General features: G+C 38.9%; 1 protein-coding gene across 5 annotated transcripts in view; it reads left to right on the top strand.

Annotated features, from left to right (window-relative positions):
• The window catches only part of uso1 (USO1 vesicle transport factor), a 107,984-nt gene that overhangs the window by 80,471 nt on the left and 2,151 nt on the right, over positions 1-25,362 (top strand). For 4 of the 5 annotated variants that reach the window (XM_073042347.1, XM_073042345.1, XM_073042346.1 and 1 more), the window contains 6 exons: positions 25-203; positions 3,031-3,111; positions 7,535-7,621; positions 9,759-9,875; positions 10,554-10,769; positions 18,638-19,770. In XM_073042347.1, the coding sequence (XP_072898448.1) occupies positions 25-203; positions 3,031-3,111; positions 7,535-7,621; positions 9,759-9,875; positions 10,554-10,769; positions 18,638-18,709 (752 nt within the window). In that variant the 3' untranslated portion in view covers positions 18,710-19,770. Of the gene's footprint in view, positions 1-24; positions 204-3,030; positions 3,112-7,534; positions 7,622-9,758; positions 9,876-10,553; positions 10,770-18,637; positions 19,771-25,362 lie in introns of those variants that run through there. The other variant, XM_073042344.1, reaches the window with a different exon arrangement.

Raw genomic sequence — 25,362 nt, 5'->3', positions numbered from 1 at the left:
ACTGAAAGTGTCTCTTTTCCTTAGGAAAACCTCTTGACAGTCATCATCACATTCATAATGAAGAAGCGCAGATCAATGGCATCCAACCCAAGGCTGATGTGGAAGAAATTGGAAGATTACAAGAAGAGCTAGAAGAGCTGAAAAAGCAGCGTGCCATGTTAGAAGGACAACTGACTGAAAAAGAGTCCATAATTGAAAAATTGGTACACGCATTTTAACATATGTAGTTAACAAACATTTCTTTGGACTGAGAATGTGATTACATACTGTACATGCCAATACTCAAAAGGAAAATCGCTTTCAAACTAGGAACCAGTGGACCAGTGATGTTGTCAGATTTAGGTATTAAAAACACAAGCAAATAAGAGCCGGAATGGGCCACCAGGCTTCTCAAACCTGTCCTGTCATTCATTACAATCATGGGTGCTCTATGCTAATCTTAATTTTTATTCTCTCTCAATTCCCTACAACTTTCAGTCAATTTTTCTCAACCTGTTTCAGATTTAAACATATCTAATGATCTGGTCTCCACTCTCAGGGCAGAGATTTCCAGAGGTTCGCTATCCTCTCAAAGAAATTTATATGCAGTCCAGTTTTAAATGACTGCCCCATATTTTGTAACTTGTTCCCCTTATTCATGATGCTCTTATTAGTGAAAGCATTCAGCTTAACCGGACCATGATATTTGCACTCCACGCAGGTCACCTCCTCCAATTGATTTTACCATGTCAGGATATATATCTATTTTTTCACATTTTTAAAAAAGTTTTCTTTAAATGTATCTGTGCTCTGTACATGAATTGCTCCTTGTAATTGTGAATTCAACATCCTCAACAGCCTGAGTAAAGAAGTTATTTTTGGAATAGTTCCTATTTATTATGGTTATCTTGGGAGTGGAAGAAAAGTAAAAAGATTTCTGTGTAGGAGGGATGCAGGAGAGAAAATTAAGAGGATGTGTGCAAAAGAACACTCCTGAAAAGGAGTAAATGGAGAATAAAGGATAATAGGAAACTACCATAAGATAAATCTGAATTATTAAAATTTGAATTAGAAATGCTAATTGTTATTGTTAAGCAGGGTTGAATCTGGGTGACTGTATTATACTCAGGCAGAAGTTAAAGTGCATATCTGCAAGTAATTGAATTTAAAGGTGTTTCCACTTTCCTGATGGTCTTAACTCAATTCTTTCAAAGATTCAGCTGTCCCATTTTTTAAAAAAATAGTAGTTTTGTTATCATGCTTTTATTTTGCCATTTTTCTTATTTTTTTCCCCCTGAAGTTAGTTCTGTTAATGCAGTTATTGAGATTTAATACTGGGCAGTTCATCCTGGTTAAAAAGAGACTCTAGGTAAATTCCACTTCCATGTTTCTGTTTCATATCTCTTGCAGTTGCTTTATTGTGGAGAGTTTCATTTGATGACTGCTGTTAAGCTCTTTTTATTTCCAACTTTCCCATATCTTCTACCAAATAACCTAAATCTCTGCTCCTCCCTCCTCACTGCTGATCTCACAAAGCAAAATAACTCTCATCATTTTGCTCAATCTGGCCTGTCACTGTTCACTCACAATTAAAGTCCCATAATTGTCCTCACAACATTCTGTAGTCCTCTTCAATCTCACACTCTGTATCCTGCTCTGATGTCAGTCTTCCTGTAGTGATCAAAACTGTATTCCTTGCTCTAGCTGCAGCCCACATTGTATAGATTTGTTATTAAAACTTGGGTCCATTGTGTTGCTAGACAATGGAAAAACATTATAATGAAGGGAAGACATGAGAAATCAATTGACACGTTCTCTTCATTTCTGCAGGTGCATATTTAGGTTTGTCACTGAATGGAAAACAAGGTGGATAAGGAAGCAAAAGGAATATTAGGAGGATACAATATAAAGTAGTACTGATGTTCCCCATGTCACTGATGAGATTCATTCTAAATGCAGAGCTTAGCTTTGGGCACCATTTAGAAATTATTAAGTCTGGAGATTTCATAAAAACTTACAATGGTCATGGAAGTCCAATCACAAGCAAGAGAAAATCTGGAGGTGCTTCATGAATGGTTATGTAAGGGCCACGTTATGTTATATGGTGAGATTAGAAAAAGATGATCTTTACTCAAAAGAGAGTAATCTTGAAGGGAGTTTAATAGAGCAATTCTGTTTTGCTACAGCAAGTGGGGATAAGCTGTGTCTTCTGCCAAGGTAACTATATATAATAAAATAGAATGACATGTAAAAGAAACAGTGAGAGGGGAAATGTGAAAACTTCCACACACACATTGGTGACAATCTGGAGCGTGTGACCTGATAATAGATTATAGTTGAACTTTAAAATTAAATTAGATGTGCATTGAAATGGATTTAATGGAGGAATTTTGAAGAAAAAGCTGGAAAATAGATTTAGATGCTGTTTTCACGCCTGCCAAACATTCTCTTGTGGTTTAAGGAACTAGAGGGTTGGTTGATGTATCTTCTGTGCTTCCTGATCTCTAAATTATGACAGTGAGAAATGTGCAGATAGCAGGACTTCCTTGCTATTAAGCAGGGAAAACATGTATTGCACCACTTTATTTTGGAATTTTAATTATTTTTATGATATTGCCAATAGCTAGTTTTATGATTTAAGGTATTAGCCTACTGGATATTTGTCCGTAAGAGTCTATAGTAATAATAATATTTTCCTTTTATCAATCTGTGTGAAATTTAGTACAATGGGCTTGTGATAATTTGAAGTTCAATGAAGATTTGCGGATCAGTCTCGTTATACAAGTACAGACTACTTTGAAATATACAATGTGAATGACTTACAGTGCTAATATGTGGTCTCACTAAATACTGCTTTCCCTCGCAAAGATGCCTGCCTGGTTGCTGAGTTGGGAGCAAAGATTAATTTATTTTTGTGATTTTTAAAAAATATATATATTCATCATTTCAAAAGCATTTAAGATCTATCTGATTTTTGTGCTTGTTTAGTTTGAACTGTAGCTCTGTCAGAAAGTGGGTAAATAACTGAGAACTGATATGGTTTTTGAACAGAGAACTAATCAGACGACAGGAAACAAAGATACGGAATTTAGTATGGATGACACTGGAGAACCAACAACAGAACTTCGCAAGGTGAGGTTTTTGTTCTTATTTGTAAGCATACAGTTTTGTTATAAATTTGAAAGCCATAAAGGGCATAACACAGTTAAGTATTTTATCAGTAAACGAGTTTATTGTCATATGCACAAGTACAAAGAAAAACTTGCAGCAACATCACAGCCACATTGCATCATATAAGCAATGTTCACATCAAAATAAGTTAGACAAATACTATGACATAATTTAAACATGAATTATGCACATTTTTTTAACAGAAGAGAACATAAAAATCCATTTTAGAGCGAAGTGATCAAAACGTTACTAAATTGTGGTGATTAGGGTTTTGCTACTTGGTTTAAGAACCAAATGGTTGAAGTAACTGTCTTGAACCAGGTGATGTAGGATTTCAGCTGTTTGAGAGCAGCTACTGTACATCCTGCCTAATAGTAACTGCAAAAAGATGCATGGTGGGCTTCTTTGATAGATGTAGAACTTACAGAAGTACCCATTTGTCTCCTCTGTCAGCTGTTTCCATGTCTAGCCTCAGATCTCCTATTGAACTAATATTACTTTGATACTTCTTCAAATGTTGTTTGCTCCTTGATACAGTCTCTTTATGCGTAAATAATAGAACACCCTTCAGAGAAGGGTATAATGTATATTTAGTCACTGAAATGATAGCACGTTTCCATGATTATGTAGCATTAGGATTGTCTTTTACTCACAGTTAACTAGTGTAATGAGCAATTTAATATTTTTGCTTACTAATTTTCTTAATTCCATTGATGTTAAAACTAGATTTTCATTTGCATTGTTGTATAAAATCTGCTTTGAAATTCTTTATTTTGAAATCCTTTGAAATCTCCTCTTGAGTCCTGATGAAGGGTCTCGACCTGAAACATCGACTGTTTATTCTTGTCCATAGATGCTGCCTGACCTGCTGACTTCCTCTAGCATTTTGTGTGTGTTACTCTGGATTTCTAGCATCTGCAGCATCTCTTGTGTTTATGAACCTGAATGCATGCTGTCTGTTTGGTGATTTGCTAATCATATTCTGAGTTAGTCATTGTGGGATACAAAGGAGCTGTCAACTGGTCACTTGCACATATGGAGAATGGAAATCTGTCATTTCTAAGCCCATTTCACTATCACATTGATGTCATCCTGTTGCTTAAGACTACCTTCCATGCTGTCAACAATGCCACCAATCTACAAACTTCGTCATCATGTCCCCAGCATTCACATCCAAACAATTTTTGTATTTCAAGTAGCAGTCTCCATGAACATTACTAATCAAAGGCATCCAGTCAAAAAAATAACATTCTACCATCACCCTTTGATTCCTGTTGTTAAGCTAATTTTGGATCCAATTTGCTAACTTCCATGGACTCTTAACTTTTCAGACTAGTCTCTCATGTGGAACATTGTCAAAGGCATTAATGAAGTCTATGTATAAAGGTGCTATATTTTGTGAACCCTGTAGAATTTTCTCAAAATTCTAAATTGACTTAAAATCTGATCAAGTCTTCATGTGTCCTAAAACTAATTAAAGAGAATCCAATTAAATAAATAACACAAAACACATTATATGTATTTATTTAATTGAGAAAAAATGGTCCAGTATTACATGTATTTGTTGGAAAAAGTATGTGAACCTTTGGGGTAATGCTTTCTACAAAAGCTATTTGGATTTGGATGTTCCAATCAATGAGATGAGATTGGAGGTGTGGGTTGTAGAAGTACCCTGCTCTATAAAAAGACACACAAAGTCAGGTTACTGAAAGAACCTGCTGTTCTTAAAACAGATCTGTTTATGTGCATCATGCCTCAATCAAAACAGCTTTCAAAGGACCTTAGAAAAAGAATTGCAGAGATGTATGAAGATAGAAAAGGCTACAAAAGCATTTATGAATACCTGAGTGTTCATCAGTCCACAATAAAAGAAATTGTTTACAAATGGAGGAAACTCAGTACGGTTGCTGCTCTCCCTAGGAGTGGGCATCCTGCAAAGATCACACCAAGAACACAGTGTGCAATGCTGATGGAGATGGAAAAAAACCCAAGGGTGATAGCAAAAGACCTATGGATATCTCTAGAACTTGCTAAAGTCTCTGTTCTTGTATCCACTATTAGAAAAACATTTGAACAAGAATGCTGTTTATGGAAAGACCACAGAGGAAACCACTGCTGTCCAAAAAAAACATTGCTGCATGACTCAAGTTTGCAAAAGACCACCTGGATGTTCTACAATGCTTCTGGGGCAATTTTCTGTGGACAAATGAGAGAAAAGCTGAACTTTTTGGCAGAAGTGCACATTGCTATGTTTGGAGGCAATAGGGCACTGCACACCAACACCAAAACCTCATCCCAATTGTGAAGCATGGTAGAAGGAGCATCATTGTTTGGGGCTGCTCTGCTATCTCAGGGCCTGGACAGCTTGCAATTGTTGAGGGAATAATGAATTCAAAATTATATCCAGACATCTTACAGGAGAATGTCAGGGTAGCAGTCCGTCACCTGAAACATAATAGAAGTTGGATAATGCAATAAAACAATGATCTGAAAGACAAGAGTGAATCAACAATAGAATGGTTTTAAAAGAAAGAAGAAAATTCGTGTTTTAGAATGGCCGAGTCAAAGTCCTGATCTTAATCCTTTAAAGATGTTATGGAAGGACCTGAAGCAAGCAGTTCCTGGATTGGATTTTGAATCCATTTGAAGTACAACCCACCCAAACTGAGGCAGACATTTAAGAGAGTTTGATTGATCTTCAGAGTGATATAACTGCACGTTGTCAGTTCAGTCAGTTTCAAAAAGATTTTTGGATCAAGAGTGATCTGCGGAATAAATTTACAACACTGTGGGGGAGAAAAGCCCAAAGATTTTTTTATTGCCTTTCCCTCAACATATTTGGTTGAGAGCGGATTCTGCAAGGTAGCTTCCTTGACAAAGTTCAGGAACAGAATTGATATTGCAACAAGAGGTGACCTCTGACTGTCATTGTCTAATTTGAAGCCCGATATCATGAAACTTGCAGAAAAGCACCAAGCTCAGGGATTGCATTAGGCCTGATGGATGTTTAATTTCAGACAGTCTTTTTTAAAGCTTTGTCCAGTATGTTGGAATGTTCAAGTTTTCTTGGTGTTCTATAATAAATGATTTTCTGTCTATCTGCTCATGTTATATCCCTGTTTGAAAGGGGGGCCCTGGAACCTGAGAAGAGCTCCTAAGAGGGCCGTGGCCAAAAAATGGTTGAGAATCACTGATTAGAGCAACTTCAAGAGTTGATGTTTTAAGAAATCAGCCCATCATTAAGGACCATTATCATAGAGGATGTACCTTCTTATTACTACTATCAAAGAGGTGTTACGGGAGCCTAAAGACTCACTCAACAATTCAGGAATAGCAGCTGTCTCTCAGCCTTCATATTTCTGAACAGTCTATGAACCCATGAATACTATCTTGTTACATTTTTGCACTATTTACTTAATCCTGTAATTTATGGTAATATTATGTATTTGCACTGTACTGTTGTCAAAAAACAACAGATTTCATGTCATGTAAGTCAGTGATAATAAATCAGATTCTGATACTAAACTGCCCTGTCAAAGTACTTCATTACATCACCAAAAAATTGGTCAGACAAGATCTGCCTTTAACAGATTTTCTCAGAATTTTCTCTGATTAGTCCTTGCCTTTCCAAATGGCCATAAATCCTGACCTCAGATTTTTTCCCATTAACTTACCTACTACTGATGTTAGGCTCACAGGTCTTTTCCTGCAGTCCTTCTTGAGAAGGGGATCACATTTGTGCTCCAATCATCTGATGGCTCACTTATATTACTTAATGCTGTTAGGGTATAGGCTGCTGGTGGTAGCTTGCCAGAATCCTCTGTCCTGGGCCAGTCTTTCATGTTGTCTCCAGGTGTAGCCCATCTTGGTGTTTTCTTTCTCTCCAAGGGATGAAGGCTTTGGAGCTTCTGTTGCACTGGGTTTTTATGGTATGGGGTTGCTAGTCCCATGCCCAACCCTCCTCCTTTCACAGCTGGGCTTGGGACCATCCATGGCACTCTTAGGTGATTTATCCACCTTCAAGCTTGCCAATGCAATAATTAATTCTTTATTTATAGAAATGTGGACTGGTAATAAATTAACCAGAGAATAAAATCATGCATGAGTCTTCTATATATTATGTGGAGGTAATTAATGCATTCTTACATTATGAGCAGTACTGACATAAGAATCTATTTCTCTCTTGCCATCATTGGTGTATGTAAATAAGCCAACACAGTGGTAGGTTAAAATAGTTGAGAGCAAACTCAGTTAAAATAAAAGCAATCTAAGTCATTTGTTTAAACTGAAATGATTACAGCAATCTCTTGTGATTATGCTGACTTCTGTACCTTTGGAAAAAATTGCATTAACAGTATGTCTAAATTTGCATACTTTCTGAAAGGAGCTGGAGACCTTGCGGACCCTTGTACAGACACAGGCTGCAGAAATCAGCCAGCTTCGGTCCAAGAAGCAAGAGCTGGAGAATCAGGTAAGAGATGATGCTTTGTCTTTCCTGGAAAGTTATCTTGCTTGGTTCAAACTATTAAATTGTTACCAAAAGGCAAACTGCTATAAGAGCACAGCAGGCTGAGCAACATCTGTGGAGGCAATGAGATGGTTGACCTTTAAAGTTGAGACAGTGCATCACTGATGCATCAGTTCTAATGCAGGGTCTCAGCCTGAAACATTGACCATCCCTTTGCCTCCATAGATACTGCCTGACCTGCTGAATTCTTCCAAGCAGTTTGCTGTCTCCTCCACATTCCAGCATCCGTAGTCTCTTGTGTTTCCGGTAAAATCCTTTTGGCCTGCTTGTTTAATGATAGCTCCCATGGAAAGCATATTTGTGGACAGAAGACATGGGCCAGTCTAGTCTCAAACAAGACATCTCTGTTATTTAATAGCCCACCACCCAGTGCTTTTTTTTTTGTTTGTGTACAGAAATACCAAGCCTCATTTTTGGCCAAAGCATTTCAGTATGATATCACTCTAAGTACAGGTAACACTTGTCTCATGTATGAGGAATTGTTCAAAGGTAAAGATGCTTATCCACAAGATGTAATTTAGAGTTAATTGCCCCTCTTCGACCATAGAAACCCCAACAGCATTTCATAGTGTATGACCATAATAAACAGGTTTGGAGTTCAAGCTTGCTTTGTAATTTAGATGATTTTTGCAAAGTAGGCGTTGGGTGAGAAAATTCAGCATTTTGCAATATCACGAAACAAAATAAAATCAGCAAATACTGGTTATCAGAGATGTCAATAGACAAGTATCAGTCCAAACTTGAGTCCCAGGCTAGCCATCAATTGTGGCAGGGGATACTTGTTATAACAGACTACAAAACAGTCAGGCATCATCAGCAACAATATATCCCTTCCCGATGAGCTTAAACATCCTATGCACATTTTTATCAGAAGGAAATGAGTATGACAGTACCTACCCCGACAGCCTCCAGTGCATCTAAACCCACAGTTACCTAGTGGACCTAAGATCAGTATTCCAGAGAGTGAACCTGCGGAAAGCATCTGGCCAAATGGTGTCCCTAGCCATGTCCTTGTATCCTGCAAATTAACCTCTCCCTGCTTCAAGCTGTGGTTCCACCTGCTTAAAGAAGACTGCTATCGTACGGTTCCCTAAGAAAAACAAAATAATATGTCTTACTGACTTTGGCCAGTGGCTCTGACATGTACCATCATGAAGTGCTTTGAGAGGCTGGTCATGGCACACATTTACTGCAACTTCAACCCACTGCAATTTGCTTACCGTCAAAATAAGTCTGCAACCAATGCCACCTCCTTGGGTCTACACTCGTCCCTGAAGTTTCTGCACAGTACAGGCACTCCACCTTCAGTAATTTTAAGTCCAAGCAAACTCATTTCCAAATTCTGGACCCTGGGAATCAATACCTCCCTCTGCAACAGGATCCTCGACTGTGACCAATAGACAACAATCAACACCTTCACAATTATTCTAAACACTGGTGATTCACAAGGTTGCATCTTCAGCCCCCTACTCTGCTTCCTGTACACTCATATTTCCTGGCCATATTTCAAAGTAATGAGTCGAAGTACAGGAAAGCAATATAGAGCTTCGTGGCATAGATTTAAGGCCGCAATCTGCCCCTCAATTCCAATTCCCGAAACATTCAGCAGGAGAAAGGAAAATAGGTGGATGGTGTAAATCTGAAATAAAAACAAATGCTGGAGATACTTGAATCAAACAGCATCTTTCAGAAGTAATTAACATTTCAGTTTAAAGACCTATCATTAGGATTAGGAAAGTTTAAAAAAAAATAATTTGCAGAAAAACTAGGGAAGAAATCATCATCAATTTTTTTTAAGACTTTTCCAGTATGATGAAAGATTACCTGTCAACCAAATTCAGAGGTTCCCCAATCTCCAATATTTTCTGTTTTTTAAAAAAATTCTAGAGTATTTTAGAATACATTCCCAAAAATGTATGTTATATAAGAAAATAAGCTATTATTGTATCTGTGAAGTAACATTTCAGTATAAATTGAAGATTAATGTTCATTGCTACCAGGCCATAAAGAAAGATAATTATGCAGCATCCCTTTGTGAATTACATGAAATTTAAAAAATATTTTCACTTTCTACTTAAAGCCTGTAACTGTGACTGGGGCAGGATCAGGAGATGTTGACAATGCTTCTGCATTAACAAAGATTACACAGATGGAAAATAGAGTATCGGCTTTGAATGATGAAAATCAAATGTTAAAGGTATGTTTTAAATTGACCTATTCTAACTTGTTTTACCGCTCTACAGAACTACAGTGTTCTAAAATTGCAGTAAGTTTATAGGTTGAGTGCTTCATTGTACGTTATTCCTGTAGTCTAATTTTATCAAAATAAAATCATTATGAATGTTAAGTATAATTAGCCAATGCTACATTCAATGTTATGTGGTGCTTTTCACTGTAGAATAGTGTAGAAAGTTTTAATTTGTGCAAGCCGGTACTAAATTGCTGGAGCTTAGCATCTTGTAATTTTTGATATTCAATGCACTTTGAATAAGATTGCCAATGTAGATTAACAAAAGTGTTGCACAACACTGGTGCAATTTTATGTTTCTGTGATAATGGGTGAGAGACTTTAACAACACAGAAGAACCAGTTCAGTTCATAAGCATTGGTTTTCTTAGCTCATGGGTCTTGCAACTTATTGTTCAACATCCACATTTTTCAGGTCATTGATGTTTTGCAAAATTTGAGTATAGTTTCCCTGTTCAGACAAAAGGTTATCAGCCTGGAATGTTAACTCTTGTTTCTCTCGAAGTATAATTTTATAATGCATTTTCTAGATCTTTTTACTTTATTTTGGATTTCCAGAAACTTTTATTGCTGTTGGTGTTAATTGATGAGCTTTATTTGGACTTCAGATTGTTGTTTCTATGCACAGAGCCAAATAAAGGGCTTGACCGAGGAAAGGAATTCCCTGGATCAACAGCTAACTTCGGCAAACAGTACAGTAGTCATTCTTCAGACTGACAAAAGCAAACTCCAGCAAGAGGTGATGGAATCGAAGAAGGAGCAGGATGATCTATTGGTGCTGCTTGCAGACCAGGACCAGAAAATTTTCACACTGAAAAACAAACTGAAAGAGCTTGGGGAACCGGTTAGTATGATGCAACAGTGTGATATTTTAAAACAGCCTTTTTAATGTGAGTCTACAAACAGCATGCCTATTTTATAGAATCCTTCAGTCACTATAGAAAACTTCAAATTAGACTGGTATAGGAGGATATGTTCATACTAATGAAATGCAAATAACTGTAATTCTCATTGCATTTAACTGAGATAGCTGTCATTTGCTGGTTGTAACTTGAAGATGCATTTAGGTTACTTAGAAATTGAGAGTGAAGTTATTAAAATTTAACTGTGAATCAGAACCTGCTCTTCCCTTCCACAAGGTTGTAGCCGATCCCTGCACTACTTGTATACGCTGATCAGATATTCTTTAATTTGCATACCATCTAAGAATCTATCAACATTGGGTAATAAGAAAATTCATGAAGGCAGACCGGTAGATTTGATTAACATAGATTTTATTAAAATTTTTTACATTGAACATAGAACAGTACAGGCCTTTCAGTTGTGCTGAACTATGTTGTGCTGACCCTTTAACCTATTCCAAGATTACAGACAGACAGACGTACTTTATTGATCACGAGGGAAATTGGGTTTCGTTACAGCTGCAGCAACCAAGAATAGTGAAGAAATATAGCAATATAAAACCATGAATAATTAAATAAAAATAAGTTAATCATGCCAAGTGGAAATAAGTCCAGGACCAGCCTATTGGCTCAGGGTGTCTGACACTCCGAGGGAGGAGTTGTAAAGTTTGATGGCCACAGGCAGGAATGACTTCCTATGAAGCTCGGTGTTACATCTCGGTGGAATGAGTCTCTGGGTGAATGTACTCCTGTGCCTAACCAGTACATTATGGAGTGGATGGGAGTCATTGTCCAAGGTGGCATGCAACTTGGACAGCATCCTCTTTTCAGACACCACCGTCAGAGAGTCCAGTTCCACCTCCACAACATCACTGGCCTTACAAATGAGTTTGTTGATTCTGTTGGTGTCTGCTACCCTCAGCCTGCTGCCCCAGCACACAACAGCAAACATGATAGCACTGGCCACCACAGCCTCGTAGAACATCCTCAGCATCGTCCGGCAGATGTTAAAGGACCTCAGTCTCCTCAGGAAATAGAGATGGCCCTGACCCTTCTTGTAGACAGCCTCAGTGTTCTTTGACCAGTCCAGTTTATTGTCAGTTCGTATCCCCAGGTATTTGTAATCCTCCACCATGTCCACACTGACCCTTTGGATGGAAACAGGGGTCACCGGTGCCTTAGCCCTCCTCAGGGCCACCACCAGCTCCTTAGTCTTTTTCACATTAAGCTGCAGATTCTGCTCGCACCATGTGACAAAGTTTAACCTAACTCTTTCCTCCCACATAGCTCTCCAGGAATTTTAACAAAGTTCCACATCTTACGCTGGTCCAGAAGGTTAAGATACTATGGATCTGAGGCGTGTTGGCCAAGTGAATCCAAAATTACCCACATGATAGGCAGAGGGTAGTGATGAATTGGTCTTTATATGACTGGATAATCTATGACAAGTTGTGTATCACAGCAATTGGTGTTAGGGCCTCTGTAATAATTTGCAAACTACATGAATATTGATAGAGTCATAGATAGAGAAGTAGGTTGTCTAAGGATGCAATGGGACACAAATCAGCTGGAGTTGCGCAAAGCAGTTGGGGAGGGTGGCTGCAATTTAATCCAGACAAGCATGAGGTGATGCACTTTGGGGTCATTAAATGACAAAGACATTAGTGTTGATGTACTGATAACTCATTATGGTTTGATGTTTTGTATGATGCGGTGTAACATCTTATATGGGTATGGTTTATTATTGTAACATGTATTGAGATATTAGTAGATAAGAGAGAACGCGAAGCATTTGGTCTCCTTGCTTTCATAGGCAAAGGCATTAATTTTAAAGGAAGGAGGTCGAGAGCTTAGTTGTATGGTATCATAACAGTCTTTTTCTCAAAGTCAGCAAAACAAAGGAGATAATTGACCTGGGTGTGGGGAGGGGGCTCGGTTGGGTAGTGCATATGCTGTTGTCCGCATCAGCTCGATTAAGGTTGAGAGGGTCAACAGTAGGCAGAGGGAGTGGGATGGTTCTGTTGATATAAAAAAAAATGAAATCAACAGAGGTGACTTAGGATTAGAAGTGTGGAATCCTTGGGGGTTGAGTTTAAAAAAACCTCAAGAGAAAAGTGAGCCTGATGGGAGTTATATACAGACCTCCAAACAGTGGCCAGGCTGTGGGCTACAAATGACACTGAGAGATAGAATAGGCGTGTAAGAAGGGCAATGTTGTGATAATCATGGGTGATTTCAATATGCAGGTAGATTGGAAAAATCAGGTTGTTACTGGATCCCAAGAGAAGACATTCGTAGCTTGTTTTTAGAGCAGCTTATGGTTGAGCCCATTAAGGTACAGCAGTTCTGGACTGAGTGTTGTGTAATGACCCATATTTGATTAGAGCTCTTAAGGTAAAGGAACCTTTAGGAGACAGTGATCATATTATGATAGAATTCACCCTCCAGTTTGAGAAGGAGATGCTAAGTTCAGGTTTTGAGAACAAGGTACTAAAATTGGATATATCAGTAGTACAATCGAGTTAAAGGGAATTACAGAGGCATGAGAGAGGAGCTGATGTAAGTTGATTGGAAGGGGACACTAACATGGATGATGGCAGAGCAGCATTGGTTGGTGTTTCTGGGGGCAATTTGGAAGGCGCAGGAACGATACATCCCAAAGAAGTATTCTAAAGGGAAGATGAGGCAACCGTGGTTGACTAGAAGTCAAAGACAGCATAAAAGTAAAAATGAGGGCTGTAAAATAGCAATAATTAGTGGGAAGGTAGAGGGTTGGGAAGCTTTTTAAAAACCATCAGAAGACAACTAAAAAAGCTATAAAGAGAGAGAAGATTAGATATAAAGGTAAGCTAGCCAATAGTATTAAAAGGATACAAAAGTATTTTTCAGATATATAAAAAGTAAAAAGAGTAAGTTGTTATCAAACCACTGGAAAATGATGCTGGAGAAGTATTAATAGGGGTCAAAATTGGCAGACAAACTTGTTAAGTATTTTGTGTAAGTCTTCACTGCAGAAGATGCAAGCAGAAGCCAGAAATGCGAGAGGTTCAGGGTGCAGAAGTGAATGTCATTGCTATTACTGAGGATAAGGTACTTGGGAGGCTGAAAATTCCAAAGGTAGATAAGTTACCTGGACCAGATGTATTACACCCCAGGTTTATGAAAGAGGTAGCGAAGACATTGTGGAGGTACAAGTAATGATCTTGAATAGTTCCTGAGGATTGGAAAATAGCAAATGTCACTCCTCTCTTTAAAAAGGGTAGGAAGCAGTTGAAAGGAAATGATAGGCCAATTAGACTGATCTCAGTGGTTGGAAAGAGTTTAGAGTCTATTATTAAGGATGTGGTTTAAGGGTACTTGTAGGCATATGGTAAAATAGGCCAAAGTCAGCATGGATTCCTGAAGAAAAAATCTTGCTGACAAATCTGTTGAAGTTCTTTGAGGAAATAACAGGCAGGATAGACAGAAGTAGAGTCAGTGGATATTGTTTATTTGGATTTCCAAAAGTCCTTTGACAAAGTGCTGCACTTGAGTCTGCTTACCAAGATAAGAGCCCATATTATTACAGGAGTGATACTAGCATGGATAGACTGGAAGGAGGTAGAAAGTAGGAATAACGGTGACCTTTTCTGGTTGGCTTCCGGTGACCAGTGGCATTCCGCAGGGGTCGGTGTTGGGACCATGTCTTTTTGCATTATATGTCAGTGAAGGAATTGATGGCTTTGTGCCCAAGTTTGCGGGTGATAGGAAGATAGATAGAGAGGCAGGTAGTGTTGAGGAAGGTAATCGTCTGCAGAAGGATTTGGGCTGATTGGGGAAATGGGCAAAGAAGTGGCAGTTGGAATATATGTAGGGAATTGCATAGTTATGCACTTTAGCAGAAGGAATAAAGACATGGACTATTTTATAAATGAGAAAATTTAAAAATCAGATGTGTAAAGGGACTTGGGGATCCTCATACAGGACTAAAGATTAACTTGCAGGTTGATTCGGAGACAGTGAAAGCAATGTTAGCATTCAGTTTGAGAGGACTATACAAAAGCAAGGATGTAATGTACGGGTATTGAGAAAACTCACCAATGCCTCTACATCCTCAGGAGGCTAAAGAATTTTGGCAAGTCCCTGTTGATCCTTAGTAATTTTTTTTGATGCACATTAGAAAGCTTCCTATCTGGATGCATGATGGCTTGGGATGGCAACTTCTCTGATTGTGACTGCAAGTAACTGGAGAGAACTGTTGATGTAGTTCAACACATCATGGAAATCAACTGCCCCTCTATGGACTCTGTCTATATGTCAATATGATGTCTATATGTCTCACTGCCTCAGTCCCACCCTGCACCATTCTATCTTCTCCCTTTTTTCATCGGGCAGAAGATAGAAACCATGAAAGGACATGCCACCGGACCCAAGGACAGCTTCAGCCCCATATAGTATGTCTATTAAATAATTCCCTAGTACAATAAGATGGATTCTTGACTTCACAATCTACCCCCATTATGAACTTGCACTTTATTTTTTGCCTGCACTGCACTTTCTCTGTGGCTGTTACACTTTATTCTGTCTTGCTATTGTTTTACACTGTTCTGCCTCAGTGTACTGTGTCGTGAGCTGATCTGTATGAACAGTATGCAAGACAAATTTTTCACTGTATCAAGGTACATGTGACAATAATAAACCTATACCCCAATGGCAGTTGTATACAGGCCTCCAACAGCAGCCGGAATATGGATTACAAATTACAGCAGGAAATAGAAAAGGCGTGTCAGAAGGGCAATGTCATAATAATCATTCGGAATTTTAACATGAATGTGGATTGGGAAAACCAGGCCAGTACTGGACCTCAAGAGAGAGTTTGTCTAAGGGACGGCTTTTTAGAACAGCTTGTTGTTGAAACTAGTAGGGGATCAGCTGTGCTGTATTGGGTGTTGTGCAATGATCTGGAAGTGATAAGAGAGCTTAAGGTTAAGGAACCCTTAGGGAACAGTGATCATGACATGATCGAGTTCTCTTTGAAATTTGAGAAGGAGAAACTAAATTCCAATGTGTCGGTATTTCAGTGGAATTAAGGAAATTACAATGGCATGAGAGGGGAGCTGGCCAAGGTTGACTGGAAAAGGACACTAGCAGGAAGAACAGCAGAGCAGTAATGTCTGGAGTTTCTGGGGAAAAATGAGGGAAGTGCAAGACAGATATATTCCAAATTAGAAGAAATTTTCGAATGGAAGAAGGACACTACCATGGCTGACAAGTGAAGTCAGAGCCAAAGTAAAAGCAAAAGAGAGGGCATACAAGGAAGCCAAAGCTAGTGGGAAGATGGAGGATTGGGAAGCTTTTAAAAGTTTGCAGAAGGAAACTAAGAAGCTCATTAGGAAGGAAAAGATGAATTATGAAAGGAAGCTGGTGACTAATATCAAATAAGATACTAAAAGCTTTTTTAAGTATATAAAGGGTAAAGGAGAGTTGAGGGTAGATATAAGACCAATAGAAATGGCGCTGGAGATATTGTAATGAGAGATGCAGAGACGGTAGAGGAACTGAATGCGTACTTTGCATCAGTCTTCACAGTGGAAGACATCTGCAGTATAACGGACATTTAAGAGTGAAGTAGGTGCAGTGAAAATTACGACTGAGAAAGTGCTCAGGAAGCTTAATGGTCTGAGGGTGGATAAATCTGGACCTGATGGAATGCACCCTCAGGTTCTGAAGGAAGTAGCTGGAAAGATTGCGGAAGTATTAACAATGATCTTTCAAGAATCTATAGATTCTGGCATTGTACCAGATGACTGGAAAATTGCAAATGTCACTCCGCTGCTTAAAAGGGTGGGAGACAGCAGAAAGGAAACTATAGACCTGTTAGCCTGACATCAGTGGTTGGAAAGTTGTTGGAATTGATTGTTAAGGATGAGATCATGGAGTACCTGGAGACACATGACAAGATAGGCCAAAGCCAGCATGGTTTCCTGAAAGAAAAATCCTGCCTGACTAACCTACGCAATTTTTTGAGGAAATTACAAGCAGAGTAGACAAAGGAGATGCAGTAGATGTGTTGTACTTGGATTTTCAGAAGGCCTTTGATAAGATGCCACACATGAGGCTGCTTAGCAAGATAAGAGCCCATGGAATTACAGGGAAGTTACTAGCATGGGTGGAGCATTGGCTGATCAGCAGAAAACAGAGTGGGAATAAAGGGATCCTATTCTGGCTGGCTGTCGGTTACTATTGGAGTTCCACAGGGGATGGTGTTGGGACCGCTACTTTTTACGATGTATGTCAATGATTTGGACTATGGGATTAATGGATTTGTGGCTAAGTTTGCTGTTGATACAAAGCTAGGTGGAGGACTGGGTATTGTTCAGGAAACAGAGCCTGTAGAGAGACTTAGATAGTTTAGGGGAATGGGCAAAGAAGTGGCAAATGAAATACAATGGTGGAAGAAATAAACAGGCAGACTATTATTTAGATGCGGAGAGAATTCAAAATGCAGAGATGCAAGGGAACTTGGGAATCCTTGTGCAGGATACCCTAAAGGTTAACTTCCAGGTTGAGTCAGTTGTGCAGAAGGCGAATGCAATGCTGGCATTCATTTCTAGAGGTATAGAATTTAAGAACAAGGATGTGATGAGGCTCTATAAGGCACTTGGGAGTATTATGTGCAGTTTTGAGCTCCTTATTTTAGAAAGGATATACTGACGTTGAACAGGGTTCGGAGAAGATTTACAAGAATGATTCCTGGAATGAAAGGGTTACCATATGAGGAACATCTGGCAGCTCTTGGGCTGTATTCCCTGGAGTTCAGGAGAATGAGTGGGAATCTCATTGAAACATTCCGAATGTTAAAGGCCTGAACAGATTAGATATGGCAAAGTTATTTCCCATGGTAGGGGAGTCTAGGACAGGAGGGCACAACTTCAGGATTGAAATATGTCCATTTAGAACAGAGATGTGGAGAAATTACTTTAGTCAGAGTGTGGTAAATCTCTGGAATTTGTTGCCACTTGGAGCTGTGGGGGCCAAGTCATTGGGTGTATTTAAGGCAGAGATAGATAGGTTCTTGATTACCCAGGGCCTCAAAGGGTATGGGGTGAAGACAGAGGAGTGGGGATGACTGAAATAATTGCATCAGCCCATGATTTGTGGAGCAGACTTGATGGCTGAATGGCCCACTTCTGCTCCTATATCATATGGTTTTAAGATGTCACACTGTAGTTGTACAAAACATTAGTTGGAGTATTATGTGCAGTTCTGGTTACAATGCTGCAGAAGGGTGCTGAAGAGATTCGTCAGGGTTTATTCTCGCAACTATCCTCATTTCATCCAAAGGTAGTGGCTTACTATTCTTTATAACATGTCCATCATCCTTCCCTCGATTCTCCTTCCACCTACCTCATCTAGGGACAACTTGGGCTAACTTTCGCCATTGATATTTTGAGGATGTGGGGCTACACTGGAACTCTAGTGTGAGTCATTTAGTCACATGGAGAACATGCAATCTACACAGTACACAATATGCTGAAGCTGTGTGACAGCAGCACTCATCACTTCATGAAATTAACTGCAGCTTTTATGTACAATGATGTTTCTGTATTCTTCAGGCATATTCACCAGCATTGAGTTTAAAATACTGGGGTTTCAATTTTAGAAATGTGAAGTTCAGATTATAAACTGAGTTTATTGGATTTGGATACATATTTCTTTAAGTGAGTGTACTGATGATTGTGTTTGGACTCAACATGAAGTGTTTTTGTAACAAAATAAGAGATTAATTTCATAGTACAGAAGCATTAAGCCACAAATCTGTCTTTTGCAGGTTGAAGATGAAGATGACATGGAGTCTGGTGATCAAGATGATGATGACGATGACGAAGATGACGTAAACTAGTTGAATCTCACTTGCATGCAGGCAAAGTAGGGAAATAAAACAGAATGTGGGTCAAAGCTTCTAATATCACAATGCATAATGTAGAAACAAGGTTATAAATGTTCAGGATTCTTTTTTGGAAGGGGGTTTTGAAATATCTGCTCATTGTATCTACCCATTACTGAAGTTCCTCATCACGTATTACAAACTTTTAACTCTTAAGGTATTAAAAGTTTTAGAAAAACATTTATTTTTCTCCATTTAAAGGAAAAAATAGTGTCCTTTCTCCAACCTTGAGTACAGCAAGCAGAGATTCACAGTTGTGCTGGTATAGCCTGCACCATCATGGGCATGTCAACTCAACCAAGTGTTGTGACAAGTACTTTCTACAGAAATGTGTTGTGGGAGGTTGTAGACCTAGCTGCAAATTAAAAACATCGCTTTGAAGAAAAAGATCGTTCAAGAATTGAGGCAAATGGATGTTCCATATTGAACCTACTTGAAAAGTCGAGTCATGAAACTCGTTACTCTATTCATTTGCATCCTACTATACCCAGCTAGTATAAGAGTAGTATGCAGCAGGAAAAAATGTTGCACATCTGTATGCCATCCTATGCATTGGTGGTGGGAGGGGGGCATCGTATTTTCACTTTTGTATCTGCAGGAACACCAAAGTTGAATGGTCTTTCTGAACTGAGGCCATGTGCTGGGAATTGTCCGTCTGAGCTGGTAGCCTCCCTGATTTCTGACAGTCCATCACTCATGGAGGATTTATTGTGCCTTCATATTGTTCAAAGCTGTGTTCTGTCCCTCCAAATTGGAACTTGTAAAGTTAATAGCGGCACAACATTTGGACAGTTTGGTATTACAGATATTTAAGTGTAATTCTTATTGTCAATTTATTATTTGTAAACAATACTACAAGCAAAGATTTATTTCTACATCTGGCTGTATTGATGAGATACAAGATCTGTATGACTTATGTAATTTATTGGCTGTTAGGCCAAGTCAGAATAAAATGAGATAATACACTTTATAAAGAGAATTTAATTGATCTGGAAATAAAATTCATATCTAGGAAATTTCAGATACAGATGTTTTCACTAATTTCACAGTGAAATATAGTACACAATATTTAGTTCTATTTTTAATGAGAATTGAATCAAATGATTGTCTGCTTCATTAGTAAATAACACCACAATAAGATATCTATTGAATGTTGTGTATGATATCTATGACCAGGCTTTCTGGTTCTGAAGTATTTAGTTGGTCAAAGATACCTGCTGACTCCACACTTCATCTACCTTAAATCCAATTACAGGTTGATATCACTCCTCTGAAGCAGCCTTGAATGTTTATCAATAGACATAGTTTTAGAATGCAGAAGATAAGTCTTTCAAAGTTAATGTGTGCTTCCCAAGAAAATTCAAGGTTTACTAGAGGTGTGAATTTTTTTTTCTGTAGTTTAACAATGAAGTTTTGCTGCTTTAGGTAGGTAACTTTAATGTGGTACTTGTTACAGTTTCCAAATAGTAGGGAATAGTTATCTTGCTTCATTTAAGTATGTTGTTGTCATTGAGGGGATTTGGATGGAAATGAAGAATTTTCAAACTGCATGTAAGACACTTGCAATGTACAACCCATTTTTAGGGTTGTCTGATAAAGCCCCATTTTTCTATGAGTGATAGGTTTATAAGCTGTTGGGTAGACAACGTCATGTGATTGGCGATGGGGAAATAAAAAGGGCCAAGATATGAAGGAAAAGTAGACGAGGAGAGTTGTGGGACAAACTAGCAAACATGGTGGTGTTTGGACTTTCAGAGGGCACCATACGAGAAAATATGAAACAAGCTTGTAGTGCACAGTACTGGCAGGAATATAAACAGTATAATAAGATAATTAATGTATAAGCTCTTCTCAGGCTTCCAACCCGGTCCAGGTGTCGATTTTAACTGACGTTTTTGATGACAAACTCCATCATCTTCATCAGGAATGATGCCTAGGTCTGTGTAGTCCAGTGGTATTTATACTTCTGTCATCCATCCCTCCTGATTGGTTAACTCTCAATATAAGCATAAACTTGGATTTGAGCTTCCTCATGGGTTGAGCTTCTTTATGGGCAAGCTTCCTTTACAGCCAAAGGTGATCTGGGACTTGGGATGGCTGGCGTTTATAGGATCCCCTGTGAATATGGAGCGGAGTATATCGGCCAGACCAGGTGCATGGTTGAAACTACTGCAAGGAGCACAGGAGGTATATCCATTTGGATTACCCAGAGAAATTGGAGGTAGCAGAACTTTGCATATACATTGACCACAGGATTGACTTCGATGGCACAAAACTACTGTCCCATGCCAATGGTGTTTGGGATTGCCTGGTACAGGAAGCCATTGAAATAAGACTGGAGAATAAGAAATTCAACAAAGACCAAGGTCTCACTCTAAGTAAGAACTGGAATACAATTTAAAATCAGGCAGGACAGCAGAAACCTGATTGGTTGAGGACTAACCAATCAGAAGGGAAGGACTACGAGGGTTGAGAATATATATTATTGAACTAGACGAGCCTTAGCATCATCCCTGATGAAGATGGCAGAGTTTGTCATCGAAATGTCGGCTAAAATTGCTACCTTGACCTAGCTGGAAAATTGAGAAGGGTTTATGTGTCATATGCACTGGGAAAGCACTAGATCCTGTTTCAAGATAATTAATCTTGTTACACCTTGTTTATCATGTAAACAGTTTGCACTAAGAGCTTCACATGAGCAAGGAATTTCATTCCACTCTGGCATATATGACAATGAACTAAACTGCGTGAGAGTCTTTAGGAAGAGTGATTATTATATGTTAACAATTCCCTGTTCAATTCCATATCCTTTAATATTAGACTGCCTTTAGTATCTTCAAGTTTCCTTTGTTTGGAATGAAAATGTTTGAATTCTGCAAAATTCTATTCTATCTGAAACTAAGATTTTCATTTCAAATGAAGGTAGTCTAACATTAAAGAATATGGAATTCAACAGGCAATTGTTAACATTTGAAGAAATAAATTTGCAACAAATATGCATTTCTTCCAGGCATAAAAACATAAATAGAGAAGCATTCCAACCATGGATTGTAGGTGAATTTAATCAAAGGGCAAAGACTTGCAGTACGTACCAGGAAAAGTTGCCAGAAAAAGCATTGAGTGTATTTAGAATTCAAGAATGATGTAGAATTGATAAGGGGAGAGTAGAGAGAGAATAAACTGATAGAAACCAAATATGGGTCAAGTACTCACCATGACTAGTGAATTTATAATGGGATTTAAAATATTGTGGTGAAACTAAGCATTCTTTGTCTATCTTCATTGAAGAACACACTGAAATACTGGAAGACCTAGGACCCATTGCAAATGAGGAAATAAATGGGTTTTATTAAAAGCAAAAATACTATTAGATATTGCTGTTTAAATACCAAATAACTATCAGTCTACACCATAATGGTTTTGGAGACACTGGAATCTCCCAAAATTCTGCAAACTTCTCAGGGTTGAAGGTTAATAGATATGATCTTAACATAAAAGGTTAGCAATGGACACAATCTCATTGGTTCTGCACTCTGCTTTAGAGCACCTAGACAACAGCAGGACATACATCAGGCTGCTGTTTATCGATTTACAGCTCAGTGTTCAACACCATCATCCCCTCTGTATTATTAAATAAGCTTCAAAATTTGTGCTTCTGTACCTCCCTCTGCAACAGGATCCTCTACTTGCTTATCAAGAGACCACAGTAAAAATAGATCAGTAATAACATCTCCTCCCTAACAATATAGGTTCACCTCAAGGGTGCTCTACTCTGTCTACACATGACTGTGATTAAGCACAGCTCAAATGCTACCTACATTACTGTTGTTGATAAAGTTTCAGATGGTGACAAAGGCATGCAGGAGTGAGATAGATTAGCTAATTGAGTGATGTTCACAACAACAACCTCACACTCAAAGCTAGCAAGGCCCAGGATTTATGGTGGACTTCTAGAAGGGAATTTTGCGAGAACACACACCAGTTCTCATTAGCAGTGAAAAGCTTCAAGTTCCTGAGTGTCAACATCTTGGAGGATCTATTGTGGGCCCAATGCATTAATGCAATCACAAAGAAAGCACACCAGCAGCTCTACTTCATTAGGAGATTGAAGTGGTTTGATATAACCAAAGTCTCTTGCAAGTTTCTATAGATGCACTGTGGAGATCTATCTGACTGGTTGCATCACTGACTGGTATAAAGACTCCATGCAGAGGATTGCAAGAGCCTGCAGAGGGTTGTTGACTCTAGCTGAGTCATGGACACTATATCTTCAAGATACCTATCAGGGAGGAGATACTGAAGTCTGAAGGCCAACACTCAATTTAGCAACAATTACTTGCGCCCTGCTAAATCAAGCTAGTCAGGATTCTGAATGGACCATGAAGACCACTTTTTTGCATTATTTATTTATTTTGTAATTTATAGTGAATTTTAGTTCTTTGCACAGTACTGCTGAATTCTGCCATGGATGGTCCCAAGCCCACCTGTGAAAGAAGGATTGGGCATGGGACTAGCAACCCCTTCCCATAAAAACCTAGAGCTACTGAAATGCTAAAAGAAACTCCAAAGCCCTCATCCCTAGGAGAGGAGCGATACACCAAAAAGATGATCTACACCTGAGAACAAATTGAAAGTCTGGCCTGGTATAGAGAATTCCTGCAAGCTGCTGTCAGTGGCCTATGTCCCATTAGGGACAATGGGCTTAAGAAGAAGACTACTACTGCTGCAAAACAACAAATTTCACATTATATAAGTCAGTGATAATAAATCTGATTCTGATAAGAAATAAGCAAAAGGAGAAAACAAGTAACTATTAACCTATTAGCCCAGATTTTATCCTTCTAAACTCCAGAAGTCAAGCCAACTCAATCATTCCTGTGGTCCCATTAATCACAATCTACTAACTCAAAGACTTGTTTATTTAATTGCTTTTTTGTTCTGTTAACTGACTCTTAATCCATGTTAGTATGTCAATGTCAATCTGAGGCCTCCGTCAGAGTTGACCATGGATATTGCGTACTAGCTGTCTAGATACACAAGCCTGGGCAGTACGATATGGAGAGCAAGCTTGCTCTCTCCACGCATCTGATAAACTCAAAGGAACAGAAGAGACCAATACAATTTGGCACCAGCAACATTGGAGGAGTTGCCAGTCAACATTGAATTCAATGTCGGACTGCCTTCGGGACTCCAGCTCTGGATTTTTCCCTCGGGGTTTACTTCTGAAGCCTCCCCCATGAATGGGTATAGCTGCAAGGCAGCGGAGGTTTGAGATCACAGTTTTCCTTCTCCTAGTTGAGCTGCCAGTCATGACTGATGAGCCTCGTCTGCCCAAAGTGATTGATTTTAATGCACCAATAACCTGCCTTTGCCCCTTCTCCTATCAGTAGAAACGGTTCTGCCGGGCTTAGTAACTAAGCCACACTTGAGGGCCAGGAGCTGGACTTCATTGTCAGAGGCTATTTGAGGTGCATGCCATTGGGAGCATTTAATAGGTAGTGGGAGATTGTTTCCATTACCACCTCAACTATAACAACTTTAACACCATAACAACTGGGCGTTATCTACATTGACTTTAATAAGGCATTTAACAAGATCCCATATAGGAGGCTAGTCAAGAAGGTTCAGTCACTCAGCATTCAGGATGAGATAGTAAATTGGATGAGAGATTGGCTTTGTGGGAGAAGCCAGAGAGTGGTAATAGAGGGTTGTCTCTCTGACTGGAGACCTGTAACTAATGGTGAGCTGCAAGGGTCGTTGCTGGCTCTTTGTTGTTTGACATCTATAACAATGATTTGGAATATAATGTGGTTAACTGGATTAGCAAGTTTGTGGATGACACCAAGATTGGGTGTGTAGTGTACAGTGTGGAAGGCTATCATGGCTTGCATAGGGATCTGCATCAGCTGGAAAAATGGCAGATGGAATTTAGTCCAGACAATTGCGAGGTTTTGCACTTAAGTAGGACCAGCCAGGGCAGGTCTCACACAGTGAATGATAGAGCACTGAGAAATGTAGTAGAACAAAGGGACATGAGAATACAGGTACATAATTTATTGAAAGTGTTGTCACAGGTAGATAGAGTCATAAAGAATGCTTTTGGCACATTGGCCTTCATAAATCAATGTGTTGAGTACGGAAGATGGGATGTTATGTTAAAATTGTATAAGTCGTTGGTCAGGTCTAATTTGGAGTATTTTTGGTCAACTACAGGAAAGTGGTAACAAAGTTGAAAGAGTGTGGAGAAATTTTACAAGGATGTTGCTGGGTCTGGAGGACTTGAGTTATAAGGAAAGACTGAATAGGTTAGAACTGTATTCTTTAGAATGTAGAAGACTGAGAAGAGATTTGATAGAGGTATACAAAATTATGAGGGGTATAGATAGGGTAAATGCAAGCAGGCTTTTTCCACTAAGGTTGGGCAGGACTACATCCAGAGGTCATGGGCTAAGGGTGAAAGGTGAGAAGTTTAAGGAAACTGAGGGGAAACTTCTTCACTCAGAGCATTGTGAGTGTGGAATAAGCTGCCAGCTCAAGTGGTGCATGCTAACTCAGTTTCAACATTTAAGAGAAGTTTGGATAGGTACATGGATAGTAGAGATGTGGAG

This window comes from Hemitrygon akajei, chromosome 4 (assembly GCF_048418815.1).
Source record: "Hemitrygon akajei chromosome 4, sHemAka1.3, whole genome shotgun sequence".
Classification (NCBI taxonomy): Eukaryota; Metazoa; Chordata; class Chondrichthyes; order Myliobatiformes; family Dasyatidae; genus Hemitrygon; species Hemitrygon akajei.
This window is presented reverse-complemented; position numbering and strand designations above follow the sequence as displayed.